This window comes from Dendropsophus ebraccatus, chromosome 4 (genome assembly GCF_027789765.1).
Source record: "Dendropsophus ebraccatus isolate aDenEbr1 chromosome 4, aDenEbr1.pat, whole genome shotgun sequence".
NCBI classification, from domain to species: domain Eukaryota; kingdom Metazoa; phylum Chordata; class Amphibia; order Anura; family Hylidae; genus Dendropsophus; species Dendropsophus ebraccatus.
Window position 1 is genome coordinate 28,543,087 of NC_091457.1, and position 14,186 is coordinate 28,557,272.

General features: G+C 45.9%; 1 protein-coding gene across 6 annotated transcripts in view; it reads right to left on the reverse strand.

Annotated features, from left to right (window-relative positions):
* AMBRA1 (autophagy and beclin 1 regulator 1) overlaps positions 1–14,186 on the reverse strand; it is a 97,689-nt gene that overhangs the window by 43,178 nt on the left and 40,325 nt on the right. For all 6 annotated transcript variants that reach the window (XM_069965353.1, XM_069965354.1, XM_069965355.1 and 3 more), the window contains one exon: positions 12,324–12,503. In XM_069965353.1, the coding sequence (XP_069821454.1) occupies positions 12,324–12,503 (180 nt within the window). The remainder of the gene's footprint in view (positions 1–12,323; positions 12,504–14,186) is intronic.

Below are 14,186 nucleotides of genomic sequence, written 5' to 3' on the forward strand. Positions count from 1 at the left end.
TATGGTCACCACACACCAAGATGAATTCTTTGAGGGGTGCTCTTTCCAAAATGTGGTGACTTTTGGGGGGAATCTATTCTGCTGACACTACAGGGGCTCTGCAAACGCACCTGGCGCTCAGAAACTTCTTCAGAAAAATCTGCACTGAAAATGCTAATTGGCGCTCCTTCCCTTCTGAGCCCGGCTGTGTGCCCATGCAGTGGTTTATGCCCACATATGGGGTACCATTCTACTCAGGAGAACCTGCTTTACATATATTGGGGTGACATTTCTCTCCTGTTCCTCGTGAAATTGAGAAATTTCAAACTAAAGGAACATATTATTGGAAAAATTCGAGTTTTTCATTTTTACTGTCTACTTTTGAATATTTTCCTCAAACACCTGTGGGGTCAAAATGCTCACCACACCCCAAAATAAATTCTTTGAGGGGTGCACTTTCCAAAATGGAGTGACTTATTGGGAGATTTTACTCTGTGGACACTACAGGGGCTCTGCAAACGCACCTGGCACTCGGAAACTTCTTCAGCAAAATCTGCATTGAAAAAGCTAATTGGCGCTCCTTCCCTTTTGAGCCCTCCTGTGTGCCCATACAGTGGTTTACGCCCACATATGGGGTACCATTGTACTCAGGAGAACCTGCGTTACAAATTTTGTGGTACTTTTTTCCTCTTGTTCCTCGTGAAATTGAGAAATTTCAAACTAAAAGAACATAATATTGGAAAAATTTGAGTTTTTCATTTTTACTGTCTACTTTTGAATACTTTCCTCTAATACCTGTGGGGTCAAAATGGTCACCACACACCAAGATGAATACTTTGAGGGGTGCACTTTCCAAAATGGAGTGACTTATGGGGGGGTTTTCTCTCTGCTGACACTACAGGGGCACTACAAATGCACCTGGCGCTCAGAAACTTCTTCAGCAAAATCTGCATTGGAAAAGCTAATTGGCGCTCCCTTCCTTCTGAGCCCTGCTGTGTGCCCATACAGTGGTTTACGCCCACATATGGGGTACCGTTGTACTCAAGAGAACCTGCATTACAAATTTTGGGGTGCTTTTTGTCTCATATTCCTTTTGAAAATGAGAAACTTTAATCTAAACGTATATATTATTGGAAAATTTAAATTTTCAATTTTTTTACTGCCTAATTGTGAATACTTTCCTCCAGCCCCTGTAGGGTTAAAATGCTCATTATACCCCTAGATTAATTCTTTAAGGTGTGTAGTTTCCAAAATGGGGTCACTTATGGGGGTTTTCAGGATACCAGACTTCTAAATCCATTTAAAAAAAGAACTGGTCCCTAAAAAAATCAGTTTCACGAAAATGTGATAATTTGCTGATAAATTTCTAAGCCCCATAACACCCTAAAAAAGTAAAATATGTTTACCAAATTATGCCAGAATAAAGAAGACATATTGGTAATGTGACTTAGTAACTAATTTATGTGCTACGACTTTCTTTTTTTAGAAGCAGAGAATTTCAAAGTTCATAAAATGCAAATTTTTTAAATTTTTCATGATATTTTGATGTTTTTCACAAAAAACACACAAAGTAGTGACCAAATTTTGCCACTAACATAAAGTGCCATATGTCACGAAAAAACAATCTCAGAATCGCTAGCATACGTTAAAGCATCACTGAGCTATAAGAGCATAAAGTGAGACAGGTCAGATTTTGAAAAATTAGCCTGGTCATTAAGGCCCAAACTAGCTGCAGCACAAAGGGGTTAAAGTATATTTGTTACATTAATAAACACTTGAGATGTTAAAAGTATTGATCTGTCCGGCTGTTTAGACCTTGACCAATCACTAGGGCGAGCAAGGAGAGAAATGCATGGCTAAGACAGTCCCATAGACTTGCATTATAAGACCATCTTGGCCAGGTGGGTACAAAGCCAGAAGAGAACCATGCACCATTCCCGGCTCTATCTAGCAATCAGTTGCAGTACGGCTCTATTTGAGGAGATCCAGCGGTTGTAAAATCTTACAAGTGAAGCTCAATGGGGGGGGGGGACTAAATACTGTACGTTCTCATTCAGATGGACGAAAACTGTTTCTCTAGCGCCACCTATAGGTAGCTACCCCCTGTAAGTTAATGTCAGAGCTATAAAAGGGCCTTGAAACACATCTAAGCCTGACCCTATATTAAATTACTGACAGCCATATTTCCCGTTCCTGCCCCCACACACAAACATTAGGCATGGCCGAACGTTCATGCACTTTCAATGGAGAGAGGAGAGGCAAGTCACCGACAGTCTCTTGTCTCAAATACCTAATAAGAACAGACAGCTGAAATTCGACATGCGTGACCCTTCTCTCCCCCAGAATTATCATTTGTCAGGTTGGCGTTAGGAAACAGAGATACACTTTAACCCCTAGACGACCCTGGGCGTATAGTTACGCCATGGAAGTCTGTCCCCAGACGACCTAGGGCGTAACTGTACGCCCAGGGCATTCCGCGGCTGCAGGGGTTAATACGACCATATAAAGTAAAGATGGCTGCTGATTATGTCAGCAGCTATCTTTTGCTTACCTGCACCCGCGGAATCGCGTCCCCCACGCCATCACGATCGCTGTGATTGGCTGCCCTTAATTTAACAGCCAATCACAGCGATTCTGATGCATTGTGGGCCGATAGGACGTTGATAAACCGTGATTGGTGCTGTCTCTGACAGCACCAATCACGGTTATACCTGGGGCCGTGTCCCACGTGACCCCCGCCCCCCGATCGCCCGGATTGGCTGTTTGCCGGTAACCGGCCAATCACGGGCGAGGCGGGCAATCTAAAATATTGATCCCTCCCTGCTCGCCCTCCTTTTCGTCAGGATCGGCGAGCAGAGAGGGTGTACGTGAGTCCCGTGTGCCCCGTTGCTCCCCCGGTACTGCACCGTTGCCCTCAGCAGGGAGATCGTGTTAGCAGCACACTCTGTGCTGCTACCACTCCCCCTGCTTGTGATCCGCCCCCTTCCTTGTGACATCCGCCCCCACCTCCTCCCTTGTGCCATCCACCCTCACCTCCTCCCTTGGGCCATCCGCCTTCACCTCCTCCCTTGGGCCATCCGCCTTCACCTCCTCCCTTGGGCCATCCGCCTTCACCTCCTCCCTTGGGCCATCCGCCCTCACCTCCTCCCTTGGGCCATCCGCCCTCACCTCCTCCCTTGCGCCATCCGCCCTCACCTCCTCCCTTGCGCCATCCACCCCCACCTCCTCCCTTGTGCCATCAGCCCCCACCTCCTCCCTTGTGCCATCTGCTCCAACCTTTGTGCCATCTGTCCCCCTGTGCCATCTGTCCCCCTGTGCCATCTGTCCCCCTGTGCCATCCGCCCCGTGACATCCGCCTCCTTCATCCTCAGTCAGCCTTTCCCCGTCATCCTCCCCTCCCTCCCCCCCCCCAGTCATCCTCCTCTCCCCCCCGTCATCCTCCTCTTTACCCCCCCCTGTCATCCTCCTCTTCTCCCCCCTGTCATCCTCCTCTTCTCCCCCCTGTCATCCTCCTCTTCTCCCCCCTGTCATCCTCCTCTTCTCCCCCCTGTCATCCTCCTCTTCTCCCCCCTGTCATCCTCCTCTTCTCCCCCCTGCCATCCTCCTCTTCTCCCCCCTGCCATCCTCCTCTTCTCCCCCCTGCCATCCTCCTCTTCTCCCCTGTGCCCTCCCACTGTTGCTCCCCCCCCCATCTGTGCCAGCCTCGTTGGTGGCATAGTGCAGAGTGATCAGCCAGCAGTGCCCTCTGTGTGCTGCCTGGCCGATCCCCTGAAATTTCTGACTGCGCAGCAGCAACAGTAGTTCTACTGCTGCTGCTGCTCCTGTCTCTCTTGTTCTGATTAGTCATCACTGATCAGCAACAAGTGGGCACAGTTTTTTTTTTTGCAGCGGTCCCCCTGCCACTCTTTGCCCCCCTCAGACCGTTCCTCCGCGCCACCCCCTCACCTGCCCACCTCACTTTCCCACCCCTGTGCAAGCCTCTCCCCTTGAGTCTCTTTGCCCACTCAGACCGTTCCTCTGCCACCCTTCCCCTCACCTGCCCACCCCTGTGCCAGCCTCTCCCCCTGACTCTCTGCCCACTCAGACAGTTTTTCCGCCACCCACCCCCACACCTGCCCACCCCTCTGCCATCCCCCTGTCTCTCTTGTTCTGATCAGTGACTAATCACTGATCAGCAACAAGTTTCTTTTCATCTGAAAAGTTAAAAGTGTAAAAAAAAACACACACACTACACAAATAAAGCTTACTGATTTACATAATCCCCCATATCTAAATCTTAAAAAAAAACCACAGATCGTCTGTATTCGGCTGAAGAGGCATATGCTCTTATTGCCTCTGACACCGAAACAGCCAGTGAGGGAGAAGAGGAAGATCCTACTTTCCTTGTTTCGACTTCCTCCTCCTCCTGTTCATCATTTAGTGATGATGAGACCCCAAGGCGCCGAAGGCGTCCAAGGCGAACGCCTCGGGCAGCCTACCCCGGATCTTCACCCCAGTGACCCCATACAAGTGAGCCCATCTGGACCCCAGCCCCCCCCCCCCCCCTCAAAATTTTGAGCCAGATTCCCGATTTTGTGGGACAATCAGGAATTCAATTTGACCCCTCAGGCTTCACTGAAATAGACTTTTTAAACTCTTTTTCAGTGAAGAACTGATAAGTCTGATGGTCGTGCAAACTAATTTGTACGCCCAGCAGTTTCTGGCTCAGCACCCCGTCTCCTCTTTTTCGGGATCCCACAGCTGGACCCCAGTTGATGCAGCAGAAATTACGACGTTTTGGGGTCTTCTGCTGCACATGGGGCTAGTTAAAAAAACCCGAATTAGGCAGTATTGGAGTGTGGATATTTTATATAACACTCCAATACACCGGATGGCCATGACAAAGGCATCGCTTTGAGGCCATCCTTAAATTCCTGCATTACAACGATAATGCAAGGTGCCCCCCCGGGATGATCCCTCTTATGACCGCCTACACAAAATTAGGGCGGTCATTGATCACCTTGCGGCCAAATTTTCGGAGGTATATATCCCAGGGAAATATATCTCCATTGACGAATCCCTTGTCAGCTTCAAGAGGAGAGTCCATTTTCGCCAGTACCTGCCAAGTGAGAGGGCAAGGTACGGCATCAAACTCTACAAACTCTGTGAGAGTACCTCAGGGTACACTCACAGATTTAGAGTTTATGAAGGGAGGGACACCCACATCCAACCTCCAGAATGTCCCCCCACTCTGGGAGTTAGTGGGAAGCTTGTATGGGAACTGATGTTCCCACTACTGGATAAAGGTTACCACCTCTACGTGGATAACTTTTATACCAGTCTCGCTCTTTTCAAATCCCTCAGAGCCCAAACTACTGTAGCTTGCGGCACTGTGAGGAAAAAACCAGAGAGGTCTCCCGAGTCACCCTGTGGCAGAAGTACTGCCACGGGGTGTCTTCAAGGCCCATTGTAGCGACAACCTGGTATTAGTCAAATATAAGGACAAACGCAATGTCCTTATTTTGACTACTATCCATGGTCCTAGCACGACCCCTGTCCCTGACCGCGGTACCACCGCAGTAGCACTCAAACCCAATTGTATTTTGGACTACAATCGGTATATGGGAGGAGTTGATCTTTCAGATCAAGTCCTCAAGCCATATAGTGCTCTGCGAAAAACAAACATCTGGTACAAGAAGTTAGCCGTGCACATGGTCCAAACGGCAATGTACAACGCTTTTGTACCGTTGTGCCGGCCACCCTGGGAAATACCTCCAGTTTCAGGAGGCAGTTGTCAAGGCCCTGATGTTTTGTGGAGGAGAAGGAGGAGGGCCTAGTACTTCTGCAGCTGCAACTGAAGGTCCCCGTATCGTGCCAGGACAGCACTTTCCTGGTGAAGTACCTCACACTGGCAAGAAGGGCAAAAGCCAGAAAAAGTGTTGTGTGTGCTACAAAAGGGGGTTTAGAAAGGAAACGTGTTATCAGTGTGATACCTGTCCTGATAAACCTGGCCTCTGCATGAAAGAATGCTTCAAGACGTACCATACGTCTATGGAGTATTAATTCCCAATCTTCAAAATTCCCAAATTTGTCCTTTCCAATTCAGGTCACTGGCCACTAGAGATGAGCGGACCGTCGGACTTTAGGTCGCTCTCTCGTCATGCCTGTGATCCCGGCTGCATAGTTGCGCTCCCGCGAATATGCGGGCAGGATATTCCAGGGAATTCAACATTCCTGGCCACATATTCCCGGGAGCGCAACTATGCAACCGGGATCACAGGCATCACGAGAGAGCGCCGATGCCATCGGACCAAAAGTCCGAACAGTTCTCTCATCTCTACTGGCCACATGTATGGTTTATTTTTATTTTATTTTTTTTTATATAGGGGACATAGGGTCCATTTACACGGAAAGATTATCTGCCAAAGATTTTATGCCAAAGCCAGGAATGGATGTGAAAGAGGAGAAATATCAGGCTTTCCTTTACGACCTGATCTCTGTTTATAGTCTGTTTCCAGCTTTGGAAAGGAAAGTCTGAGATTTCTCCTCTTTCAAATCCATTCCTGGCTTTGGTTTAAAATCTTTGGCAGATAATCTGTCAAATAATCTGTCTGTGTAAATGGACCCATACACAGCATAATTAGTGGAGGGCAGACTTTCCATGTCGGCATCACATGCCGATGTGGAAAGTCATACTGGCCTGACAGTTGAGCTTCTATGTTTCAACTGTCAGCCAATGGCGTGCCTATCTCCTAATGTAGACCTCAAATACACATAACCTTACAATTAGAGCCACATTTTGTTTCAGTTTTTTCTAGAAGGAACATACACGGCATAATTTGGGCATGTTCACATTGAGCAAAAACGGGGGAATTCCAAAGCGGAGCTCCACTTGCCTCAGTGTCAAACAGTGTGTGTATGGGAGGGCTCGCACGTCTCCGCTCAAAGAATTTACATATCAGTTCTTTGAGCGGAGGCGTGCAAGCCCTCCCATAGACACACTGGTTTACACTGGGGCAGGTGGAATTCCATGGTGGAGACCTCCGCAGTGGAATTCCAACAATTTTGCTCGGTGTGAACACACCCTTAGGGCCAGTTCACAATGAGTAAACACGGTGTAAATCCCACCGTGCTCAGTGTGCTGCTGTAAGTGAATGAGAGGGCACACGCTAGTTTGAGCGGAGAGGACAGGGAGCGGACCGGCGAGCACCCTCTCATTCACTGACAGCAGCACACTGAGCACGGCGGAGAGGTCCACCACGGAATAACGCTGTGTTTACTCAGTGTGAACTGGCCCTTTAGTGGAGGGCAGACTTTCCATGACGGCATCAAATACCGACGTGGAGAGTCATACTGGTCTTACAGTTGAGCAGTGTGAAAATTGGCATTTCTAATTTTCAACCACTGCAGCACATTCAGTCCAGGAAAATACATTTTTGAAATGCTCATGCACCCTACACCTCCTAAATACATTTCTTGGGTGGTGTAGTTTCTGTAATGGCATCCTTTTGCTTGGGCATTTTTCTATTTATTTTCCCGAGAATGTCTGCGACTGTCAGCCAACTATGTGCATGTCTAATTTATTTTTCTCTTTTAACCCTACCTATGTGCCTGTCACCAGTGAGGTCCATGTAGCATGAGGGCTCAAAAGGGCATTCTGGCCTCAAAAGGGCACTCTGTCCTTTTGGAGGCTTGTCCTGTGCCCACATAGCAATTCATTTCCACACCTATATGCAAAGTGGATACCCACCCCCCCACACAAGTTGGGTCCATATGCTTGTTAAATTCCTTGAGGGGTGTAGTTTCCATAATGATGTCACTTGTGGGGCATATCTACTGTCCGGGTAACCTGGGGGCTTTGTTAATTTAACATGGCTTCAATCATCCTTTCCGGCCTCAAGAGGGCACTCTGTCCTTTTGGAGGCTTGTCCTGTGTCCATGTAGTAATGTATGTCCACTTGTGGGGTATTTCCCCCTTCGGCGGAAATTGCTCTGCTCATTCCCCCTCCACCCCACTTCTAACCCTTTGTGAAAATGAAAGATTCCAGGCTAGACCAACCTTTTAGTCTTAAAAATTTTATTTTTTATACTAAAATGTTGGTCTAGCCTAGAATCTTTCATTTTCTCAGAGGGTTAGAAGAAAAAAATACCCACTAAACATGTAGAGAATTTGCCCCAGAGTACGGAAATACCCCACATGTGGACTTAAAGTGCCAAGCGGGTGCAAGGAAAGCCTCCAAAGGGAAGGAGCACTGTTTCGGAAGCTGGATTTTGTGATAATGGAGGACGGACACCATGTTGACTTTACAAAGCGCCTGTGCTGCCAAAACAGTGGAAAATACCCAAAAGTGACCCCATTATGGAAAGTACACCCCTCAAGGAATCTAACAAGGGGTGTAGTAAGCATATGGACCCCACTGGTGGAAGGCACATAGGTGGAACAATATGCTGGGAAAATAAAAAAATTCTTTTTTTAATTTTTAAAACCCATTGTTCCACATTGTGCCTGCCACCAGTGGGGTCCATATGCGCACTACACCGCTTGTTACGTTCCTTAAGGGGTGTAGTTTCCATAATGGGGTCACTTGGGGGGGGGGGGGTTCTACTGTTTTGGCAGCACTGGGCATTTGTAAAGGCAACAAGGCCTCCGTCCTCCAATCTGGCCAAATTCAGCTTCCAAAATCCAAACGGCGCTCCTTCCCTTTGGAGGCTTTCCTAGCGCCCACTTGGTATTTCACGTCCACATGTGGGCTGTTTCCGCACACGTGGGGAATTGCTCGACATGTTTAGCAGGTTTTTTTCTTTTTTAACCCCTTGTGTAAATTAAAAAATCAAGGCTAGACTAACTTTTTGGTGAAAAAAAAAAAAAAAAAGAAGTAATTTTTCATTTTCTTAGCAGATTGTGCCTGCCACCAATAGGGTCCATATGCTCACTACACCCCTTGTTACGTTCCTTGAGGGGTGTAGTTTCCATAATGGGGTCACTTGTGGGGGGTTTCTACTGTTTTGGCAGCACTGGGCCTTTGTAAAGGCAACATGGCCTCCGTCCTCCAATCTAGCCAAATCCAGCTTCCAAAATCCAAACGGCGCTCCTTCCCTTTGGAGGCTTTCCTAGCGCCCACTTGGCATTTCACGTCCACATGTGGGGTATTTCCATACTCGTGGGGAATTGCTCGACATGTCTAGCATGTTTTTTTCTTTTTTAACCCCTTGTGTAATTGAAAAAAATCAAGGCTAGACTAACTTTTAGGTGAAAAAAAAAGTAATTTTTCATTTTCTTTTTGGCCTCAGTCCTCCAATCTGGCAAATTCAGCTTCCAAAATCCAAACAGCCCTCCTTCCCTTTGGAGGCTTTCCTAGCGCCCGCTTGGCACTTTATGTCCACATGTGGGGTATTTCTCTAAACTGCAGAAACAGGGCAATAAATTTTGTGGTGCATTGCTCTGGTAATAGGTTTTCTATTATGAGAGAAATTGGATTCCAATATAATTTGTGCACAAAAAATTAAAATTTTCAATTTTCTTACACATTTAGCTTTTATTTCTGTGACTCAACTAAAGAGTTAAAAAACTTTTTGGGAGTGATTTTGAACAGTTTAGGGGGTGCAGTTTCTGAAATGGGGTGATTTGTGGGGGGTTATTACATACAATTCCCTTAAATTCACTTCAAACCTCAACTGGTCCCTACCAAAATCTGATTTTGAAATTTTCTCGAAAATTTGGGAAATTGTTGCTAAACTTTTAAGCTTTCTAGTGTTTTAAAAAATTGAAAGCAAGTTTAAAAAATGCTGCCAACATAAAGTAGACATATTGTTAATGTTATTTAGTGTCTTATTTATGTGGTATAACTATTTTCCTTACAGGCAGAATATTTTAAAGTTAGAAAAATGAAAATTTTCTCAATTTCTCACATTATTTTGTGATTTTTCATAAGTATTCGCTATAAATATCCGCTCAAATTTACCAGTAATATAAAGTAGAATATGTCACGAGAAAACAATCTCAGAATCAGTAGGATATGTAAAAGCATCTAGACATTATTGATGGATAAAGTGAAACAGGTCAAATTCACAAAATTTGGCCTGGTCCACTGGGTCATTTTGGGCTTGGTCCTCAAAGGGTTAAAAAGCCATCTGGTCAGTAATTTTAGCAAACTTTTGACTAAAGGAGATAGGTTAAACCACAACATCCATCTGTGGTGAGAAGCCCCTAGTTATGCTGTAAGGGCCCTATTAAGTGGCCCGATGACTTTCTGTAAGTGAGCGCTGATCTCCTAGATTGGCGCTCGCTTACTGAGACCATACAATGCCTGATAATCGGGCAGCAAGGGCTGCATGGTAATTGTTAACAATGTCTGTGCAGCCCTTGTTGTTTTTTTTGTTTTTTTAACAACAACTTCTACATACCTGTCCACTCTCCCTGCCGTCCTGCTAGCTTCGACCTGCTCCTGGCACTGCGTGAAATCACAGGCCGCTCAGCCAATCCCCCGGAACAGTGCCTCGGCGCGGTCCCGGTGATTGGCTGAGCAGCCAGTCACTTCAGACAGTTGCAGAAGCGGGTGAAAGTTAGAAGGACGTCAGGGAGCGAGGACAGGTGTGTAACAGTTTATTTATGTTGGTTTTTTACACAGTCACGTGCACAATGATATTACACGTAGCGATGCACGTCAGATGATTTTAGGTCTGGACTTAAACGATCAGCCGATGATCATTGTCTCTATTATACAGAACGATAATCGTCCCGTTTCGGCCGAATATAGCTGCGTGTAATAGGGCCCTAAGGCTCTTCTATGGGTCAGACACAGGAAGTTGCAGGGTAGTTACCTATAAGTGTCACCAGTCTGACAGCTTTCTCCCTTCTATGTATATATGTGGAAGATGAACAGGGGAAAAAAAAAACAAAAACAATTGTGTGCGTAGAAACGTTTCATGCCTGAAAAAGGCTTCATATCTGAGAGCTAAAACGTTGCATATTTTTGTAGGCAATGTAGAGATGTTGTCCACCAAAGAGTCGACTCTGCTGCTGCTTGTAACCTGGATAGGGTGATATTTATTTTGCCATATCGCATACAAAAATTTGTGACGTCTCGGGTCTCAGATACTGAGCCCTTTTCAAGCATGAAACGCATATATTATACATAAGTGTTTGGATTTATTTATTTTTTTTTGGCGAAAAAATGTAAGGGCAAGGGCTTAATTTCTGGGTAGCTCTTATTTTTTTTAGAGAAGTATGCCCTTACACTGTAGCGTATGTCCCACTGTTAGGTTCCCACATTGTAAGTTCCCCTGTAGTTGGGCATCCATACTGAATACCTCCCCCCTCTGTAGTTCTTCCTCCATACTGTATACCTGCCTTCCTCCATACATTATACCTCCCCCTGTAGTTTTTTTACCCACACTGTATACATTTTCTCTCTGCAGTAAGCCCCTGCATACTTATACACCCCCCCTCCATCCCCCATATCCAATGTGCCCAACTGTGCACCTTCTTACCACTCCCCTGCAGCTTGTGTTGAGTAGGTGGGGCGGGGCATAACAAGGCTGGCACTAATTGGCTGATGCTGAGCCTCCCAATGGCAGGGATCTGGTCAGCTGACTATGACTTATTTTTACAGCAGGCCTTATATTTCAAGCTTAATCCAAAAAGCCTGCAAAATGAAGCTAACTCTTAATTTCAGGGTAGGTCTTTGTGTGTGTGTGTGTGTGTAATAAACATACACACATATACATATATTTATGTGTGTGTAATATATATATATATACATATATACATACATACATACATACACACACACACATATATACATACATACACACACACACATACATACATACCCAATATATCTATACACTAGTATAAATCCCCAAGTTCCAGCGGCAGATAAGGGCTGTGAAGTTAGCTTTTATTGCCTTTATTTCTCAGATTACCGGAACCAATCAGCATCAGGTAGCGGGATGCGGCGCTGGGCGCACAAGTGATAAATTTATGCCCTGTTTACAGCACTGATAAAATATATAAAAGCTTCTTTTTTTTCTTTCACTGAAACTCAGAGAACTGGCAGTGGATATGGAGAAGAGCTTCAGGATAAAAGAATTTGATTATTTCATGTGTCCCTATTATATCAGGATTACAGATTACATGAGACGCGATGCATGCTGAGGGTTGAATATATAAATAAAAAGGAGCCAGCGCACTCATTTGTTAGGGAATTTCAGTGGCCCCACAGAATTTCTATTATGCGACAACCTATTTAGAAGTTGGGAATAATTGTGCTGGCTTCAATACATACATTGTGTTCCTGTTGGGTAAATGATGGGAGAGAAGAATGATATGTGTATCAGCGTGGTAAACAAGAGAAGGCCCTTACTCAAATTCCTCAAACTCCAGGTCTCCGGTCTCCACAGCCCCTTGTCCCTCGCTGGAGGAAGGTGCAGTGGCGGAGGAGCGGAGGCGGTTCTGCTGGTACCGCATTGAGCGTTGCCGGATGCTGTCTCTCCGAGAAAGGTACTGGATCATCCTTTGTGCGTAATAAGCGGCTGGTGATAACCTGCAGAGAGAAGGGAAACATAGTCAGTACAAATACATACAATGGCATATACAGATCCAGCAGGAAGGTACAGAATCTATAGGACCTGCAGGATGTATGGCAGGAGCTGCTTCTCTAGTATAAGCAGCCTTCTAGCTCACCCACTATCACCCTGGGCCATAGAGTTATTAGCAGCAGGAGAGCAAGTGATCCCCAACATACTGCTCCTGACTAGGTAAGCCTGGCAGTAAGTGCTCACTGCAGTGCCCCCACAGGGTGAATTAGACAGGCACTGTCACATTTTTATTTTTTTAAAGGGGTTGTGATCACAAGTAGTGCAATATGCTCTCTGTATATTTTTTTTTCAAGTTTTATATTTAAATCAAGTTTAAATCCATGTTGTACATATGGCCACTAGGTGTCTCCCTTCACTGCATACAGCTGCTGCGCGTCCACATTCCGTAGCAGAAAATCCTGGGGGTGCTCGCATTGTATGGTCAGCTCTCCTGTCACACAGCACCACAACCTCTGTAACCACACAGTGACATTATGCTATGGGTCTCCAAACTGCGGCCCTCCAGCTGTTGCGAAACCACAATTCCCATTATGCCTGGATAGCTAAAGCTTTGGTTTTGGCTGTCCAGGCATGATGGGAAATGTAGATTTGCAACAGCTGGAGGGCCGCAGTTTGGAGACCCATGCATTATACTGACTGAATTGTTGCATAACCAAAAGTATTGTCAAGTAAGCTGCATAGCTGTTAATAATATACTTAGCCCTAAGCTAATGGCCCTATTACACGAAGCAATTATCGGCCGTATTTGGCCTTGTGTAATAAAAGGCAGTGATCACTGTCTTTCAACATGTTAAAAGACAAACAAGTTGGAGAGCAACGATCTGCTGCTGTCGCACCGTGAAATGGGAGCAGGGGCAGCAGACCTTAAGATGGATCCGGAAAGCCCCCTGCAGCTCCCCACACTTACCCACTCACTGTTGGTGAGTGTAATAGCGCCGTCAGCGAGCGAGGAACAAGGAGCAAGCGATCGCTTACCCGACAGGCTGGCGCTCGCTTGCTCCCGAAGATTTTCCAATGTAAATGGGGCTTAATGGTGCGTTTACACGGAATCGAACAATTAACGATTTTGAAGTAACTGTGTTTTTTATAACGATCAGTGTTTAAAAGGAACGATATATCGTTTAAAAAAAATCATTAATGCGATCGTTTTTAAGATCGCTTAAGCCTATCTCACACACCGGGTGAATCTGTGAAAGACCGTTTAGCGATCTGCGAATTAAGCGAACGACCAACAACGATTTAAGAACATGTTGAGAGATCAGAATGAACGATTTCTCGCTCGTCGCTTGATCGTTCAAATGCATTCGTTATAGCGAAAATTTAACCGATAATCGTTCCGTGTAAACGCCCATAGATAAGGTAATTGCCCCCTAATGATAAGCAACCTGCATGATGAACAGGTGTCTTTCTTTGTGTGAGTATGCAAAGGACTGGGGCTTCCTTTTTTCAGACAGAGACAAGACCAAATATCTGCACAAAAGGAAGCATGGACCCCAGTTTGGCCAGGTGTATAACAGACTTAAGGTTGTATTCACTTTTCCCCTCTCACAGGATAGGGAAAAAAGGTAGGAGATCGTGTTGGCTCTGTTATGAATAGAGCCGTGGGTCCGGCACATGACCCATGGCTC